The sequence below is a fragment of the Tachysurus fulvidraco genome, chromosome 14 (genome assembly GCF_022655615.1).
Source record: "Tachysurus fulvidraco isolate hzauxx_2018 chromosome 14, HZAU_PFXX_2.0, whole genome shotgun sequence".
NCBI classification, from domain to species: domain Eukaryota; kingdom Metazoa; phylum Chordata; class Actinopteri; order Siluriformes; family Bagridae; genus Tachysurus; species Tachysurus fulvidraco.
Window position 1 is genome coordinate 13,626,279 of NC_062531.1, and position 20,375 is coordinate 13,646,653.

Here is a 20,375-nt window from a genome sequence, read left to right on the forward strand (position 1 = left end):
ACATGGTTGGCCAGGTACGTGTGCTGCCATCCATGTGGCTGTTACCTTGAGACATACCACCTACCTAAGCATTGTTGCAGACCATGTACATGCTTTCATGGAAACAATATTCACTAATGGCTGTGGCCTCTTTCAGTAGGAAAATGCACCCTGCCACAAAGCAAAAATGGTTCATGGATGGTTTGAGGAGCACAACAATGAGTTTGTCATGTTAATTTGGCCTCCAAAATTACTCAGATCTTAATCCAACTGAGTATCTGTGGGATGTGCTGAACAAACAAGTACAATCCACTGTGGCCCCATCTCGCAAATTACAGGACTTAAAGGATCTACTGCTAACTCTCTTAGTGCCAGATACCACAGCATATCTCCAGGAGTCTAGTGGAGTCCATGCCTCAATGGGTCAGGGCTGATTTGGCAGCATAAAGAACCAACATAACATTAGGAAGGTGGTCATAATGTTATCTGATCGGTGATATATATATCACATACATACACACACAGACACACACATACTGTATAAACATAGTAATTGTAATCCTTGAGAACCAAGACTGCATGATTGTAACAAACTAAATAGGAAAGCTGGGGTTAGGGTTAGGGCTAAGAATAGAAAGAGCCATTACTGGGAGAAGATATTTAGCATGTTCTATCCCCTTGATATGAAGACATAATTATCCCTGACACCAAAATAGCAACAGTTCCTGTGGACACAGAGCAGGACTCAGAGAAAGTGTGAGCTGTGGAAACAGCAAGTGCTACAATTAAAGAAACAGGACATGGAATATCAATAGGATGGAGTTTCAATAATGTTCTTTTTTATTTATATGAAGATGATTTGTAGCTAATTTCCTACTTAAAATTCTAATGTTATGTTATTTTTGTCTTTATCATATTGCCTTATAGCTTTCTACTTGTTTAGAATGAATCCTAATTTTATTTATTTACAAACTGGAGAGAGTTAGAGTACATGTTAGAGATGGCGAAGCTGCTGTTTTATGATGTGACCAAGATTGATCATGCCATGTGTCAAAGCTGGCGTTTGGCCAGAGACTTCCCTAAAAGCTGACAATAGATATGTAGATTTCACTTTACCCAATATGCCTAGCCTAAACCTGCACTAGCATAACAATGCTTCTTCAAGAGAGACATAAAGACATGGTTTGCAGGTGTGGTGTAGAAGATCTCAAGTGGCATGCACCAAGCCCTGACCAAGCCTTTGCAAAGAAATTGGACTGCCGACTATACACCAATTCTCTTATAGCAGGGGGTGTGGTAGCTTAAAGGCTAATGCATTAGACTACTGATCAGGAGGTAGATAATGACCAAATGTAAATCACTCTGGATAAGGGAGTCTGTCAAATGCTGTAAATGTTATGGTTGTGATCACAAATCCTCCCAATCACACACTAAAATCTAGTGGGAATCCTTCCCAGAGGAGTGGAGGCTATTTAAGTAGCAAAGGGAAACAACTCAATATTATCCACTGGTTTGTTATGTTGTGTTCACAGGTGTCTGTATAGTGTAGGTGTGTGTAGCGGTTACTTCTTAAGTTTTGAATTGAACTGAATTTTGGGTGCAATAAACTTCCATTAACTTTGTAGCTCCAGTACAAATTATTAGATGTCTAAATAGTTTGTCTGATAGATTACATACAGGAAACAAAATGTATCAAATGGTCATACAGTAGTGTCAGTTTAAAGATCCAATTCCCAAAGTGATCTAGTCAACATGACTGTAGATCTTTTTATTAACGTATACTTATTCTTATTTCTACTTCCTGGGAACGTGACCTGAAGAGCAGCAAACGTCCTCCATCGAATGCATTTAACCAAAAGATGCACTCTGAGTAATCAAAGAAAGAGCAGTTCTGCCTAGGGCATGTGTACAGATTTTATTTAGCATGCAATGAAAGGTTTATGGTTTAGACATCCACAAAATGTCAGATATATATTATTTTATATAACATTCATTAAAATAATTAAATACAAATCTTCTCCTCCAAGAAATGACTAATACAAGTCCAATCTGTCAAAGGAAATGTGTAACTTATCCATTCATCTATTCATTTATCTTTATCCTGGTCAGGGTCTCTGGATTCTGAGCCTGTCCTGGACAACACCTGTCACCAGTCTATTGCAGGGCCCTATGCATACTCTCATTCAAAAAAGGAGCAAGCCATCATAGCCAGTCCATCTACCAGCATGTTTTAGAACATGTAAGGAAACCAGAGGAAACACACAAATATAATGATACAGTAAAAATCCAGAGCCAGAACTCTGGTGCTGTATGGCGGTAGCAGCAGCAGTGCTGGGTGTACCATCACCTTGCCTGTCAGTGTTATTTTAGTTGACAACAAATCTGCTTCTTTGGCTGGCTTACAGTTCCAGCCTTCAAAAGATGAAGAAGAAGAAGCTTTGTCTGTCACTTATACAGCACGGTAATTTATTTTTTTTCCCCTAGCTTGAAGTAGGATACATGATACAGCCCCTGGAGCAGAAAGGGGTTAAGGGCCTTGCTCGAGGGCCAACAGTGTCATCATGACCTTTGAGAGCTAACCTCCGAGCCACCACTGTTCCTACACATAACATTGAACATTACAAGATTCCCAGAGCAAGACAAGCCAAAGACCATTTAAGTGCCATTTAAGTAACCATTTGATTGCTTTTTATTTTATATACTTTCAAAAATGCCAGTTGCTAGTTAAATTTTTTACACATTTGGTGGGATTGGCCACTGGATAGCTTGACAGAGTTACCACTGCTAACATGGCAAACCTGTAACTGAAGTAAAATGGCAGGTCGATGAAACTTTGCTAAGAACTGAAGTCAGAAGTGAACTGAGGTTATCCAAATGACTCTCATCTGAATCCTATGATCTATATTCCTGTCCATAGTCTGGACCAAGGTGCTATCATTAATAAAACGTGTGAACAGCAGGCACGATCCATGTATTTGTACTCTAACATGGCTTGTACTTCCCAGAAATCTATTAATGCTAAACACTTCTGTTCCAGGTAAATAAATTATTTTATATCTGGGATCACACAATGTATTTTTTGGATATTACACCACCATTATCCTAGCAAATTGATTTTCACCAATGAAGTTGCATTCAATAGCTCAATTAGAATAACCTTTACACGTCTATGCAAAATGTTTGACATTCTAAAGTATAGCATAAAAGCATGTCAGGAGAACGTACAGACCTCGTGTTGAACGTGTTTGCGTGAGTGCTTCTTCACGTTTTGGATGTGTCAGTGAAATTCTAGTCTCGCTTCGAGCACACATGCACAGCTTACCTTGCAGCGCTGCAGCATGGCTCAGTAACATTCCAAGAAGTGCCTGGATGTGTCCCAAGAGGTCCTGTTGGTTATTAAGACAGACCTTAGAAAGGATTTAGAAGGCCTGTAAAGAGTTGGTATATTTTATGACACTGAAAAGCATTATATGGTCAAACAGACGAACAAAGAACAACCTGAAAGCCCTTTAGTTTGTACTGTTCTTTCACAGATTCAATATTTTAATATGAATTAATTCAAATGATCACATGCTACAAAGCAGAACTGGGAGAATTGCAACAGAGAATAGCTCCGACTGAAAAAACCTGCTAAAGATAGCAGCGTCATGTCTAAGCTGTTCTGCCTTGTACACAATCAGTCTCTCAACGTTTTCGGTGATGCCTTTCGAAACGGTTCAGCTGTTATGTTTCATTCAAAAATAGCTGCATTACAGGATTTGCAGAACAGCAGTGATGTCTAGGGGGTCCCAGAGTTCAGGTGTTCACTAATGGAAAAAAGTTTTGCAGTTAAAGCACTGAACTTAACGCTTATATAATGACATACATCATTTATGCTCACTTGAAATGCTTTTCTACTCTTCTATTATTTACACAATAAACACCCAGACCTCCAAAATATAATTTCAGATCTAATTAAGTTGAACAGCACCGTCAGCAGCAATCAGTCTGCCTTTTATACATATGTATGCTTTAGGACAATCGTCTAAACTTTTGCAGCCGTCCAGTTCTAAATGTCTAAATAAGTCAACAGCACCGTCATCAAATTTCATCTGCACATCCGTTTTCTGGACCTGGAACATCTGCCCTCGAGAACTACCTGCCCTCGTTTTATTTATTTTTTTTAAACTGTGTGACGTGCTGGTTCTAAAAATGTCTTAAGCAAACATATTCTCCCGTTTAAAATCACATAGGGTGAAAAAAAAAAAGCTGAATATTGCATTTGTTTTGTTTCGCTCACAATAACAGTGTTATTGTGACAACCCCACCTAGCTTGTGCAATGTAATGAGAAGTAAATGTACACCAGTGAATACATCCCAGGGGATGAGTGGCATTGGCAGGCTTAAGCTGAGACCTCACTATAGAAAGCAAACCTCTCCATCACATCCCCAACAGCTGCGTTTGTGCGTCACATGTACGCTAGAGATCTCAAAGCCTCTGACAGCTCAACGAGGTAAACCTGGCAACAAGTTCAAACCATTTAGATATACAGTACAATTTTAAAGATCTCTTGCTAATCAAAATTCATGCTAAATGAACGATCATTACAAAGACATTAAAGCACGTTTTGTCAGATTCTCCACAACCTGTTTTACGTCGTCTCACCTACTCCACGCTCACAGTATTACGGCTAATATGGATGTTCCTGTTCATCTTTGCCTTTTTACAGTGCATATATAGCAGGAGTAATAATGTCAACTGCTTTTTTTCATAGGACTTCATGAGAATTTTAAAATAGCAAAAGCAAATATATGGACTTAACACTACTGAACAGAAAGTAAAACTTCATTCTCTGTGGCTATGTGGTTATTTTAATTCAAATGAAACCCACAACAATTTTATCAAACACTACAATCGAATGAAACTGCTAAAAGGATTCGTATTTTACGTGGCGTATACAGCGTGGCTCTGAGTAAATGGGGATTTCAGTTTTTGACACGGTGCGTGTGATACAGGAATACAAGTGGCGGGGCTTTTTCAATTTAATACCTGTAGCAAATGATCCTAAAAAGTAAGCTATAATCTGTCTAGACTCAGCCCTGTAGTGCTTCCAATCACCTGAGAAAGCACTTGTGTCAAACCTTGTAAATGTAGGCCACATTGTCAGTAGGGCATTATTCACGGTTATTTAAAGACACAGTAAAGTAGGTTGAGCGTCACATGTCAAACACTGAAAGGGAATAAAAATAAATACTAAAATAAACACAAAGAAAAAAAGAGACACTTTAGGGTGTGTCTGTAGACCAATACAAATTCTAATGAGCAAGTCAGCTTTTTCAAATCCAAACTGTTTACACTCAGGTTGATAAAAATGGGTTGTTATAGCTTGAGCTACATAAAACATTTTCTAAAATAATGCAATTATATATATGATAATAACAAAAAACAAAAACCCACATATAGGAGGAAGTTGAAGTAAGCTTTAAGAGATGAGGAAATAAATAACCATATTGTGTTCAAAGTGCATAGGTGGAGACAATCTTAAGTAACGCGTTACGTAGCCTGACATGAATCACTTTATGAATATTGTGGCATGACTGTGCGAGTTTACATCACAAGGAAGTAGCACAAGAATGAAACTGACCTGCTGAGTGTGGAGAAAGAAAAAAAAAAAAGTCACCCAGAAACTCTCATACCTGGTACTTCAAAAGAGGAAAACAAAATGACCAAAATGAAAAGAATAAAAGAAGTGCAACCAAGGTTTATTTTTAAATATGCTCTGGGAACATTGACAAGCCGTTTGAAAAGGAATCTCAAAACTCCACTGCAATAAAGTGCAAGTTTTCGGATAGCTAGGACTGTACATTTGTTTCTTCCTCTTGTGAAATGTGCGCCTAAGTACGAAAAGCCCTTATTTTCCGCAAAACTGGATCTAGAGTAAGAATGTATCCATGGATGATATCGTATTTTACAAATATTGTCAGAAATAAGAACAAATCAATTCAGTGAACCAGCGCTCTGAGAAGATCAGCATCGATTGAAAACACCACATGCTGTAAATTGTTTTTTAAAAAAAAAAAAAAAAAAAAAAAAACCTGATCCAGCTGTTTTTGCCTTAAATTACCAATTGGCCTCAGGGGACTACTGAAATATTCCACTCTTAACCTGAATAGATTACTTAAATGAACAAGAGCAGAAAAAAAAATTACAAAATAAAATAAAAATACAAACAAATGAACGAAGAAGAAAAAAAAAACACCTAAACTTTTTTGCTGCGGGTTTGCAATCAAATTAAAGAAAACTGGAGAAAATGATGACAGTAGTCAGGCAGTTTGAAAAAAGTGGCACAGTCCAGGAACATGGAACAGTCGCAAGATCATACGCTGTGCATAGGAGAAATAAAGCACTTATGGTTTTCACATAATGTCAACCATGTCATAAAGCTTCTGTATGCTCGAACAGAGTATCGGTTGCATTCCATTCCTGACACATCAACAAAAATAATGAACAGAGGGCATAATTATGGGTTCAGAAAAGAGGAGCAATACAATAGTATTGTGCAGATGCCAGCAAGATTAAAAGTGAAATGAAGTTAGACAAATCCCATCACCTTTGCATAGTGACAAATACAAAGCAGAGGGATCAGGCAAAACTGCAAAATTAAATAAAATTATATATTTAAAAAAAATGCATTGTGTGGGAGAAAATATCAGGCATGCCCACAGAACAGAAATAATCTATTCTTAAAGTCTTTGATAGGCTCCTTATTCTGTACAAAGCGTACATATGGAGAACAGGAAACTCAAAAAGAGGTTTGGTGCACTGAGACACTTTTTTTTTTTAAACCAACAGTAATAGTGCCTTAATCATTATCTGTGCAGCAACACAAAAGCTTCAAGCTTCTCTGGAATATTTCCTCTATACATCAGATTATACTTGATGATTGTGCGAGCAGCCAAGCACTGCAGCGTGGTGTGATTTATGGGCTGAATCAGGTTCTTGGCCATCTCCTTCTCATCTAAGAGGTCACATGCAGTCTGCCTGAAGGAATTGGTGCTGTCAAAATGCGTGCCACCTGCGATAAGGAGCTTCATGATGTCGGGGTGGTTGTTGGAGGCAGCCACGTGCAGAGGACTGTTATTGTCTTCATCGCGACAGTTTACATCAGCGCCACATTCCAGAAGAATGGAGGTCACCTGGAACGAGGGGAACTTGCAGACTGGGTAGCGGCCAACACACGTTGTGTTTCTGTCCACGGCCAGGTGAAGGGGGCTGTAACCATTTTTCCCACATGGCTGAAGCTTTAGGAACTTGTAAATAGTCTCTTTCTTGAAATGGTCCTGCTCGACCGTGCACGGGACTTTCTCCAGCAAGCAGATGAGGTGAAGTATGATGGCGAGCGCTTTGCTGAGCTGAGCCGGGTCGGGTCCAGGTTGTCGCTGCTTCATGGCACGGTCAATCTCCAGGACACTTTTGCTAAGGATGCCCATGAGGTCATCAAAGGACACAGAAGTCCCTAGGAGACCTTTGGCACGGTCCTGCAGCATGAAAGAAAAAAGCTCAGCAAATGAGAGCAAGCTGCTGGCAGTCATAGGACTAAGTGGGTCCAAGTTATTCTGTTGCATGTCCAGGGCATACTTCCAAAGGTTGATGCACCGCTCAAAATTCCCTGAATCGGCGTAGACAGCACCTCTGTATCGGATGTAGTACGATGTGTCTGGATGCGACGGGCCAAGGATGCGTTCTCTAATAAGGAGAGCCTGCATTCGCATCTCATCTGGGTCTGAGATCAAACTGTCCAGCTCTTCCATGCTCCCGGCCTCCTTTGCGTAGTCGTATGCCATTATTAGTTCTTTAGGTTCTCCTTTAAAGAGGATGTTGCTGCAGTCACTGTATCGCATCTCCATGGCTCTCTTCCAGTATTTTAAAGCTCCCAGGAGATCCCTCTTTTTGTCTACAAAAGTAGCACCCAGTAATTCAAAAGCATTAATTCGTTCCATTTTGTTCGTCTGAGGGTGTTGTGTGAGGAAGTCTACTATGTTTGTGTGCCCAGTGACACTAGCTGAGAGCAAAGGAGTCATTCCGTAGCCATCTTTTTCCATTGTGGCGCCATACTTCAGAAGCATTTTCATTATTTCCAAACTTCCTGATTCAGCACAATCATGTAAGGCAGTGTTACCTACAGAAGGAAGAGAGGTTAACAGGACGTCACAAACCTCACTAATATAATTTAACTGATTAAGCACAAACAGAAACCTCAGGAAGAGACAAAAAAAAAAAAGACTAGAAAATGATACACTTAAATTTGACATTGTTCACATTCAAATAAATTGTAGATGCATTTTACCTTTGACACTTTTCCTATTCACATCAGCGCCTCTCTCCAGCAGGTACTGTGCAATCTCTTTGTGGCCCTTATAACAAGAAATCATGAGGCACGTGTGGCCGTGCCGATTGGCCACTTCTAGGTCGGCTTTGTGATCCACCAGATACTTGACAATGTCAAGGTGGCCGTCGAAGCAAGCGGCTCTCAGAGGGGTCGAATTGGTGAGTGTTGTGTTGTTTACAGAAGCACCGTGTCCCAAGAGCGACTGCACTACCTTCAGGTGTCCAGCTGCTGAAGCAGCCCACAATGGAGGGGCTCCTTCAATGGTCTCACCGTCGAAGTTCACAGATCCTCCAACTTCAACAGGGGCACAGCAGCACTCGAGAAGGTACTCCACCAAATCAAGGTGCCCGTAGCGAGCTGCCATTAACAGCGGAGTTGCTCCGTTTGTTTTCTCAGACATCAGTTTTGTAACCTCGTGGTCAGTTTTGCTTTCTAATAGCTTCTGAAGCAACTTGAGCTTGCCATCTCGGGCCGCATTGAACACAGCAGTTTTCAGATCCATTGCATCTGGTGCTTGTATTCTTCCTAAACAAACAGAAGAAAACAGTGAGATCAGATCATTTCAAACATTCTACTAGACAGACAAACAAAACTAAAACAAAAAACACCTTCTACAGCTCTTGGATTTATCTAAATAACAGGTATAATTTTAAATATCAGGTGTAATTTTACTTCACATTCGATTTACAACAATCTTCAACACCTTCAACGTTTGAACTCCAACAGAACCAGCTTGTGTTGCCAATGCTGATAGCTCTGTGCTACAAAACCTAGCTCTCTAACCTTATATTTATACGGTATAACTAACAGGAAACCGTCCTAGAAATCTTATCAAATCTATCCAAGGTGATATTATGACTAAATAAAAGACGTGGACAACTTCTAAAGATCACAGTTAGCAAATCTTCCTCGCTACTATGAACTGGGTTGTTTAGTTAGTAAACCTTTTGCTAGCTAGGTGTCAGTTCGCATTGGGCCGAATTCAAGAAATGCTTCCTATATTAGTCACAAACGTCCAGAAAATCGTCTGTTTTTACTATTTGTTTCACAATAACTTAAAACGACCAGAATTGTAGACGTGTAACGATGTTGTTTCAGAAGCTATTAAACACAAGCGACGTGGCTAAACGGCTTAGCAAAGGGAAAAGTGGCCGATTTCTACCTTGTTCTCGTTGCTCCTCGCTGCTGCTCGTAGCTTAAATCCACTGTTTGGTGTCACTTCAGTTGACTAACAGAACCATGTCAGCACGAAACACGCTTACATTCACTCGCGTTAGTGGATTTTTCATCATAACTCGCAGTTCTGCTGTTTATATTGAACTTATTTTTTAACGTAAATCAAACCCGTTGTTCTGGAGTCAGACCGCAGTCAGACCGCCACCCCCGCTTTAGCCCACAGCACAACACAGAGCTTAGCTGTAGCGTTAGCAGCCTGTCGTTACACAATACCGTAGAACAACGGGCTTTCTTTCGCTAATGAAAGTCTTCCCTCATAAAAACAAAAGACGATCACGAGACTCTTCTCAGTGCCCGTTTTGTTCCATAGCTTGTCATCACCCGATACTCGCTTTTCCTCACGACGAATAAGGAAGCGTATGCAGTAGCTGCTCTCGCGCGTCGATACAGCTTCCCGTTAAAGTCACATTATTAATCCCACCCCTTCGATGATTGGCGTTAAGGCTAGCCAATCAGGAACGTCGGATCTGTGAGGGCACGTAAACATTGTTTTCGGTGGTCACGACTGTTAGGCGTTTAACAAGGAACTCACGACGAGTAGATTTTCAAGGTTCACGGTGTTTAAACGATTTAACTAAACCGTTATCGTGTGTGTGTGTGTGTGTGTGTGTGTGTGCACAGCCAGACTATTTAGACAGCAGGTAAAGAGATGAATAATACACGATAATATGTTTCAGGTTTATTGATTGTGTACACCAGCTCTCACACTTTTTCCCTCTTTATGTGATAAAAACGTACAAGGGCAATTAGTCAAAGCTGAACAAATCCATATATAATGTGATTACTGGACAAAAATCAAATATACAGTGAAAATGGAGGAACATCATAAAGAAAAAGAAAACCCCTGGCAAGGCTTGCACACACAATACAGTTCATGTGAAATTAAAAACAAAAATAAAACTGTGAACATGATGCTTTACAAATTTAAATCTGCTACTTAATCCACACTTAACCTGACAGAAATACTGGGGGAAATCATTTTTATTAAACTAAATCAATCACTACAAACTATGTTCTTCACCACAAAATACCCAAGTATTTAGTACAGCAACAGACATGTTTCTGTACAAGCTAAATACAACCACAATTTCTTAAACCAATTGGTGCTTTTTCTTTTATCGACCCAATGGATGGAGGAATTCGAGAAAAAAAAAATCAGACGATGTATGCCACTCGTATTTTTAATGGATTAATTACTCTGTCTAACAAACCAACCAGACTGGGGTCTCTGTTCACTTTTAGACAATGTGACCAACTAGCCTGCCGTTTCAAGCTTTCGGTGCTCCCAACACATTTGACCAGTGCCTGATGACAGGTTTGTTTGAAACTGCAGATCAGTGGATACTCAAAACTGTGCATTTACACAATCAGGAACCTAATCACGTGTTGCTCAAAGTTAAACCATCTGGAGTGTCCAGAGTGTATACTTTGTGATGTTCACCTGAGAAAACTATCATTGGCCACTGTTATGTTTCAGCATTTTTAAATGTATGTCTGTAAATCAGTGAATGATTTGTTTATTTTTTATTTGTGTTTTCTTATCGTTTAAGTCGGTGCTTATTTATCTTTAATGTGATGTTCATGGATTTAAAGACATGCTAATTATGGCACAGGAATATAGCTGTCCAAAATTAGCCTCTTTTAAGAATGTACCAGCAGAGCTCCAGCCCACATGATGTTAGATAAAAAAATAAACTAACTTAAAAAAAAAAAAAACACTTGCAACCATAAGTACTAAACTGAAATGAAAATGAATGCCGTTTTGAATAATGGTGTTATCCCAAAGTGTTTTTGAAAGTATTTTATAAGTGTGTGTTAAATAGCTTCTCCCAGGCCTTGACAAATTAAAGAAAGCAGTGTAAAAATGAAACACACACCCACACAATAAATTAAGAGGTTTTCTTCTTAGCACTGAATATATCGTTTGATGGATACGAATGTTTATCCATCCATAACCCTTAAAGATGTAAAGCCAAACAGATACATCTTTAAATAAACATTAAGTATGCAGTTCTAAAATTGGAGAATGAACCATGGCAGCAGCCTTTAGTCCCTTGTGTATGTGTTTGTGTGTGTTTGTGTGTGTGTGTGAGATCAAAAATAATAGTGACTTGGAGATGTTAGGATCCAACACGGGTGGTTGTGGTTTTCTTGTCTGAAAAGAAGCTCCTGAGCAGCACGACCTGGCTGATGCTGACCACAAGGAGAATAAATGCCTCCCCGATGGACCAGAAGGCCACCCTGGTGTTCAGGTCTTCTGCTCTGCTGCGTCCTTGCGCCTCCCTCAGCCGGAAATGAGTCTGGTAGTCAATCACAGACTTCAGGGCTTCATGGATGGAGACGCAGGCAGATTCCATCTAACAAAGGTAAAACATGAATACGAGTCAGAACTGTTCAGCTGATATCAGGGACTTGTGTTACATAAAGCAGTTGGTGACTGAACACTTAATTATTTCACCATGTTTTTACCCTTAGCCTTGATTATAATCTTTACACTTTAATTCCCAATGTTTTTCGAGTAGTGAAATACATACTTGAGTTAATGCGGTCACTCGGTTTTCGTTTGGGAACAGCGGAGGGTCATCACCGACTTGAAAGTCAAAGTAGACGGTCTTGTGTGTGAAGGTGGAAAACTCGTTGCTGAAGCAGAACTTGTACGTTCCATTTTTCGCAGCAGTAAATGTGAAACTGTCATACTGCTTCTTCATTTCTTTGTACAGAACTGTACCTTCTGGATCATCCAGACGACAGTCAACATCGTAGTGGCCCCCGGTCACAACCTGGTCAAAACAAAAAGATACCCAAAAATAGTTTATCCATTTCTTTAACAAAAAAAAAAAAAAAAAAAAACATGCTTACTTTTTGTACTATCCTAAAACATCTTTTGATAGATATCACAAAAACACTTCCTTCCAAAACTCAAATCATTCCAGATAAAGGAATCCACCAATTTATTTTTGTCACAGATGAGGTGCTGTAGGAATGCTAACATTCAGGTCATAGAAAAAATACCCTACAGCACTAACTTTACAATGTTCATACTGTCTGACAGAGCAGATTGATGACATCGGCACTTTACACATGGCTTTTGCTCAGGCGATCTTCAAATTCTCAGCATTCTTTTGGAGACTGAACAGCAGGAAATGATTTTACGTTTTGTCAATCAGACCTGTGATTATAAATTAGGGTCTGAGGCCCATGACTACTTTTATTACATCAGAATGAATAATTACATCCTTGTCATCATGATCATCATCAGTAATACAGATGTTACTGAGTTATTTTAGCTATTCTATTTCTTTTCATTATTTTAGAATTCAATAAATATTTCCTAATTTTCATTTGGTCTATTTTTTAATCTATTGCTATATGCAATTATTTGTGTACCACTCTGTGCATATTTATTATTCCATTTCACATCTTTTGACCCTGTGAATTATATGACGATCAATAAAAATGATCCTTTTTCTCCTTTATCTCTTTGTGCTTATTTTATATTTGTCACTTCATTACATATATGAAAAATCTTTAAAATCAATATAAATTAATGAGATCCTTATTAGCTTAATCAATGTTCACATGAAAATAACCATAAAAATTGAATGTAATAGAATCAGGAAAAGAATTTGATAAAATGAAATTGTAAGTTTTATAAAAAGATTAACTAGTTTGGTTTCTGTGGGTGGAAAAAAAAATCGAACATCTAAATGCCATTGAGTAAATAAATGCATAAAGTGTCTCACATTCGAGTAGGTGGATGCAACTCATTATATTAATCTGCAACAACAAAGGAGGTGGGGGAATTTTTTAACACTGAAAGATTTGAGAACAGGCTGATCCTCCTGAAAAAAGACCATCTTCAGCAACAAGAACATTTCAAGGACTAAAGCTGAACACTGCTTCATACTGTTTATCAGTTTGCTCTCGAAATACATTGTATTTCTGTGGCAGTTTATTTGACATTGACCTGACTAACCACTGATTCCATTCCAGTTCTCTAGCTCTGATGTTGTCCTGATAAATTCGGGGTGGTGGATCTACATCAAAGACTCTTGGTACCTCAGGGCTAAGGTAAATGCCACAGACACGTCATCGCTTTTGTGGTTTGCTCATTGGACTACACTCTTAAAAGAAAGCTGGTGCAGACTGAGAGCACTGCACAGGTCAGGGTTCCCTAAAACTAGCTCTGGAAGGTTAAAGTTCAGCGCAGCTTTGTGTATTCACTTCTCTGCTTTAATAGCACTGAATCCGGTTCCTCATCTGGCCAGGGACCATACAAGCAGGGACACACGAGTCGAGTTAAAAGTAGTACAGAACATCACAAAAAAGTTACGGCCACACACACAGTGATATCGGTGCAAGTAACTGGTCGCTGTACTGTGAAGTCATCAGTAGGTCTTCCAACTATTGCTTACTACAGCAATAAAGTTTATATATCTTCGTCATAAGAGAAGCAGTGTGTATTCTTTAAGACAAATCACATGCTCTACTGTATTCACTCAGTCGCTGCACCAAACCGCTCCTTTTTTTTTTTTGCATAAAGTCAAATTCTGTTGTTTCACTAGACCTACATCTAGTCACCAAGGAATGGGGTCACTTATACTGCAAATTTTACCTTTAATTTTGCTTATTTGCAGAAATAGGCCTATGTATGCATGTATGCACAAAACTTCAAACAGCAAATTCTAAACTCGAAAAAAATGACATTTCTTACTACTCAAATAGCCGACATAGCACAACTGTTCGTTCAGTCCCTTGTGATTGTTACTGCTAATATACAAATAAATATCAGCATCATAAGCATGACCCTGTTAAGGAATGAAAGAAAGTTTTCAGAACCAGAGTGAATATGCAAGTGATATATATATATATATATACACACACTGTACACATACATACACTATACGGCCTTCAGGAAAATTTATATATAGATTTTTTCTTTACATTATATAGGTGTGCGCGCCTTCTGGTGGTCCAGCGGCAGGATCCCGCACTCTCATTGCTGAGGGCTGGGTTCCATTCCTGGGCAGGGTGCTAACCCAGCCACTGAAGAGTTTACGTGGAAAAATTGGCATCAGGAAAGGCACCCAGCATAAAACCTGCGCCAAAATCTAAGCAGACTTCGCAATCCACCATAGCGACCCCAAACAGGGAAAAGGCGAACGGAGTTTAAAAAAAAAAAAAAATAAAAATTGTGCACCCATACAGAAGCAGAGTTTTTAAAGTGGTGATTGATCTGTTTCAAGGAAGGGAATAGATAAACTCAAGGTTTAGACAAAACGTTATCATTTTACACTGACCATTTTCAAACAGTTTGAGATGGGTACGAATCTGTAATGACTCGTGGTCTATGAATGATCCATTCAGTTCCCAGTCTTTACCAGTCAGTATCTAAATCACTGACTGCATCATCTAAAGTCAAAATCCAACCCTGAGTTATGAGGGTTGTTATTGTGGCTGGTAGGGCTGAGTGATATGTATCGTCTATGATGATATTTTAAGTTGTTGCTTTAACAACAGTGTGCAAGCTGAAAAAAAATGCCTTGAGTGGTCACACTTTCACTGTGTGACGTGGCCCAGCACAATACAGGATAAACTGCAGGTTTAACCAGATTCTAATGTTCATGCCCTGCAGCATAATTGTGAGGTCATTGATTTTGTGCAAATTTTAGAATCTTGCAAGGCCACTATAAAATTGTTTATTCATACATTATACTGGTTGATCTAACTTTTTAGTTACGACACGCAATACTCTTTTTGCACATTCCAAACAAATCTTCCATTTATTAGTTATGTATATGCTCAGTATAATGTGGGGCAGGCTGGCTTTTCATTTCACTGCAAGTTACATACTGCATATAACTATGTATGGAAAAAGATACGTGTCTTGAATCGAATACATGCCATATATAACAAGAGCGGGCTAGTGATAGAGGATATTGTGCGCTGCATTAACCAAAAAAATCTGTATTTGGTGTCTGGGACAAAAATTATGATCAATTCAAATCATTATGATGAACCATTAAAAAAAAAAAAAACTTTCCACTTAATACCTCACAAAGCATATGTTTTATATAGGTTAACAGAAATAGGGTTTAAACATACATAGGTACAAATAAAGCAGATAAAAGCTATTGTAATATTTCATGGCTGCCATCTCAAACAGAATAATAGTTAGCTCAAAATATGTTGCATTTTTTAACCTCATGCATGCCTTAAAAATGTGAAGAAAAAAAAAGAAAAAAAAAGGGCTGATACACTTGTGTATGAATATTAAAAAAAAAAAAAGTCTTTGCCCCTTCCTGATTTTTTAGTTTTTTGCATGTTTGTCACACTTTAATATTTCAGATAATCAAACAAATTTAAATATTAGTCAAAGATAACAAGTAAACAACATGCAGTTTTTAAATTAAGGTTTTTATTAAGGGAAAACAAAATTCAAAGCTACATGGCCCTGCGTGAAAAAGTGTTTGCCCCCTAAACCTAATAACTGGTTGGACCGCTCCTTAGAAGCAAGAACTGCAATCAAGCATTTGCTATAACTTGCAATAAGTCTGTTACAGCAGTGGGAAGGAATTTTGGGCCACTAATCTTTGCAAAATTGTTGTAATTCAGCCACATTGGAGGGTTTTAAAAAACCATAAACTGCTTTTTTAAGGTCATGCCACAGCATCTCAATAAGATTCAGGTCAGGACTTTGACTAGGCCACTCCAAAGTCTCCATTTTGTTTTTCTTCAGCCATTCAGAGGTGGACTTGCTGGTGTGTTTTGGATCATTGTCTTGCCGTAGAACCTTGAAGTTTGCTTCAGCTTGAGGTCATGAACAGATGGCCGCACATTGTCCTTCAGGCTTTTTTGGTAGACAGAAGAATTCATGGTTCTATTTATCATAGCAAGTCTTCCAGGTCCTGAAGCAGTAAAACAGCCCCAAACCATCACACTACCACCACCATACTTTACTGTTGGTATGATGTTCTTTTTCTGAAATGCAATGTTACTTGCATTTCAGAAAAAGTCTCGGAACTCTGCCATCCATCTTATGGTGGAGTCATGAACACTTAACTGACCTTGCCTGCAGTTCTTTGGATGTTGTTGTGGGGGTCTTTTGTGACATCTTGGATGAGTCGTCGGTGCGCCCTTGGGGTAATTTTGGTCAGCTGGACACACCTGTGAAGGTTCGCCACTGTTCCATGTTTTCTCCATTTGTGGATAATGGCTCTCACTGTGGTTCACTGGAGTCCCAAAACTTTAGAATAGGCTTTATAACCTTTTCCAGACTGATAGAAAGTAATTGAGATCTCTCGTTTGTTTCTGAATTTCTTTGGATCTGGGCATGATGTGTAGCTTTTGAGGATCTTTTGGTCTACTTCATTTTGTCAGTCAGGTCTTATTTAAGTGATTTGTTGATTGTGAACAGGTGTGGCAGTAATCAGGCCTGGGTGTGGCTAGAGAAATTGAACTCAGGTGTGAAACTACAGTTAAGTTTTAACAGGGGGCAAACACTTTTTCACACAGTGCCGTTTGTGGGTTTGCAGTTAGTTGTCCCTTAATAATAAAACCCTTCATTTAAAAACTGCATGTTGTGTTTAATTTTATTATCTCTGACTTATATTTAAATTTGTTTGATGATCTGAAACATTAGTGTGAGACAAAAGGGGGCAAACTTTTTCACACCACTGTATGTATAAATATTGTATTTTTTTTTGTTTCTATTACTTTTTATATCTTGAGTTACTTTTTTATTCTCTTCTGACATTCATTTGATGTATAGGGTTTCTTTGATGTCATTCCTCTTACTTTCGCTGCTGTGTCAACCTGAATTTCCCTTGCAGGGGATTAATTAAGGATCTTCTATCAGGTCTGGCAACATAATAATATAATACTGAACACCACAGATTATGTAAAAACAATGAACTCTCACACAAGCATAACGCTCACTGATTCTCACTCAATCTCCAGGCTACAACCTGTAAGGAATCAGATTGAAAGCTTGTGAAAGTTTCATCTAGGTTTACTTTTAATTCTTTGCTACAGTACTGCTAGAATCTGCAGAAAACAATGATAAACTTAACACAAACACCAATTTACTGGAATAATCCTATAGTTAATGCTCTATGACTGTGCTGTTCTGATTGTTAGTATTCGTACATGTGAGACCATATAATTCAAAGAGTGCTGTGTACTTTAAGAATGACATGTCTTATGAATGTACTGTGTACTTTAAGAATGACACGTCTTATCTATTTGAAGGCTGTTTGCTTTTATTATATAGCATCTCTTAAATGTTATTATTCCCAATAATAACTAAGACGTCAGCTGTATTGGTATTGATGATCTATCAAAATTATGGGCTCATAACATCGATAATTGGATGGATTAAGGCGGTGAAGCAAACTTTTTATATAATGCAATTATGAAGGAAGCCATTCGGTTTACCTGAAACTCCAGGGTGCACTTAGTCCCGATGGTGATGTCCTCGTAGAAACATTGCTTGGCGTTATCTAGAAGCTCAAACGTGAGCTCGGAGCCCCACACACGACCCCACAGCAGCTGTGCACACAACATCTGCAGCAACATACGGACACTGAGCCAACGGCCACCGAGCATCATGGCTAACTTCCGAGCGATGAGGTCTCAGAAGACACACAGATGCACCTACAACTAGAACATAAAGACACCACATTAGTATTTTTTAGTATAAACAAAATCGAGTTGAGTGGCGAGTTTGTTACAAGCCCCTTTTGTATAAACCTAGCTAGCGTTTTATACACAAGCCCACTGTGGCTAAGCTAATCCTCAGCTGACGTCGGCTAAACCGACTCATAAAACCCGGTATATTGGTGACTGACAAGTTTATATACCGAACATTTGCGTTCTAATCTTACTTAAGTCTTAAAAAGGACAACAAAATATCATTTTCTTATGTTTTCTTTCTTTCATACCTCTTTTTAGCAATGAAGCTTCTTAACTCACCAACAAATATTCTACCCGGATGAAGGAAGTGCACCGGCGGCGATGACATAGCACGTACGTACGTAGTGACGTGTACGTAACTAGTCCACGTCTGAATCTAAGGTGTAATTTTATCGCTACCCGTATTCGGACAAACCGACTAGCAGGCTTGCTGCGCCAAAACGCGTGGGAATTAACGCATTCCCACGTAAACGGAAGTTCGTGTTACCCGCAAATGTTTACCGCCACCCACTGGTGTGGCGTTATAAAAACTATCCGACCAGACCAAATGAACAGTTTGGAAGTATTACTAGATAATGTTATATTGTAGAACGTTGCCTGAAATGTTGAGATAACTTTAATATTATTTTATTCCTTTAAAAACATTGCAGTTATCTTCATTACTGCCATTACTACTACTATTACTAAAACTATTACTACTGTTACTACTACTATTACTAAAACTATTACTACTACTATTACTACTAATACTATTACTATTACTACTATTATTACTAATACTATTACAACTACTATTACTACTACAATTACTACAACTACCCTCTAAACTGTGGAGATGATAGTGGACTTTAGGAAAGACCCCTCAATACTCCCCCTCACAATATCCAATAGCCCTGTGTCATCTGTGGAGACCTTCAACTTTCTGGGCACTACCATTTTCCCAAGACCTGAAATGGTAGTGCAACATAAACTCCATTATCAAAAAGGCCCAGCAGAGGATGTACTTTCTGTCAATTAAGGAAGTATGGTCTGCCACAGGAGCTGTTGATGCTGTTCTACACTGCAGTCATTGAATCTGTCCTGTGCACATCCATCACCATCTGGCTTGGAGCCGCAAAAACTGAACAGAACTGTCAGTCATCACATCATCCGTATATGTTACACACACTGCTGCTGCATAATGTACAAAAGCATAATATTGCACAATACTGTTATTTGCACTACCATGCACTCTCACACTTTATATATATTCTGTATTCCTATTTAATACTGGTACTGTCTATATTGTCTCACATCGTCTCTATTTTCTTGTATAGTCTGTTTTGTCTTTTCTTGTATAGTCCAGGCTAAATGTATAGTATAGTGTTATTTATGTCTTTACTTTTGAGAGTCACAAACAGATGGATCCAGATTCCTTGTGAGTGTCAACACATTTAGCCTATAAACTTGATTCTGATTCTGATTATTATTAATAGTAGTATTAGTAGTATACTAGAAGTAGCAGTGGTGGTGGTAGTGTTATATTAATTATCTTTATTTTATTATTAAAAATCTATGGTCAAATAACAGGAGAGCAAAAATAAGCATGCAATATGCTCCTTTTCTGACCAGAATATTGTACATATAAAATTTGCTGTAATAATAATTGTAAACCTATTTTAATTACCACTAGATGGCAGAAGAGCTATAGAATTATTTAGTTTATAAGTCCCTCTGAAAGTCTAGTGGCTGGATCCCTCTCGCTCATTACCATAGCCCCACACACTGAAGAGTGATGGTCCCAATCCCTGTTCATTACCATAGCCTCACAACAAAATATCATTTTCTTACGTTTTCTTTCTTTCATATCTCTTTTTAGCAAATCTTTAGCATAAAAAATTTAGCATATCTCTTTTTGGTCTGAAGAGTGACGGTCCCAATCCCAGTTCATTACCATAGCCCCACCTACTGAAGAGTGACGGTCCCAATCCCAGTTTATTAACATAGCCCCACCTACTGAAGAGTGACGGTCCCAATCCCAGTTTATTAACATAGCCCCACCCACTGAAGAGTGACGGTCCCAATCCCAGTTCATTACCATAGCCCCACCCACTGAAG

The 20,375-nt window shown here is 38.7% G+C and overlaps 2 protein-coding genes across 5 annotated transcripts; both read right to left on the minus strand.

The window, feature by feature from the left end:
* Positions 1–5,700: 5,700 nt before the first annotated feature.
* Positions 5,701–9,997, minus strand: fem1c (fem-1 homolog c). The gene is made up of 3 exons (XM_027166787.2): positions 9,511–9,997; positions 8,307–8,873; positions 5,701–8,138 (listed from the first exon to the last, which is right to left on the minus strand). The coding sequence occupies exons 2-3, from the start codon at positions 8,848–8,850 to the stop codon at positions 6,829–6,831; spliced, it is 1,854 nt and encodes a 617-aa protein (XP_027022588.2). The 5' UTR covers positions 8,851–8,873; positions 9,511–9,997; the 3' UTR covers positions 5,701–6,828.
* Positions 9,998–10,251: 254 nt separating this feature from the next.
* Positions 10,252–18,714, minus strand: tmed7 (transmembrane p24 trafficking protein 7). 4 transcript variants are annotated; one of them, XM_027166789.2, is made up of 4 exons: positions 18,558–18,714; positions 18,021–18,245; positions 12,119–12,364; positions 10,252–11,941 (listed from the first exon to the last, which is right to left on the minus strand). In XM_027166789.2, the coding sequence occupies exons 2-4, from the start codon at positions 18,192–18,194 to the stop codon at positions 11,705–11,707; spliced, it is 657 nt and encodes a 218-aa protein (XP_027022590.1). In that variant the 5' UTR covers positions 18,195–18,245; positions 18,558–18,714; the 3' UTR covers positions 10,252–11,704. The 4 variants fall into 4 exon arrangements, with proteins under 4 accessions (XP_027022590.1, XP_027022591.1, XP_027022593.1 ...); XM_027166790.2 differs by having other exon boundaries at positions 18,527–18,652; XM_027166792.2 differs by having other exon boundaries at positions 18,021–18,239; positions 18,558–18,650.
* Between the last annotated feature and the right edge of the window lie 1,661 nt (positions 18,715–20,375).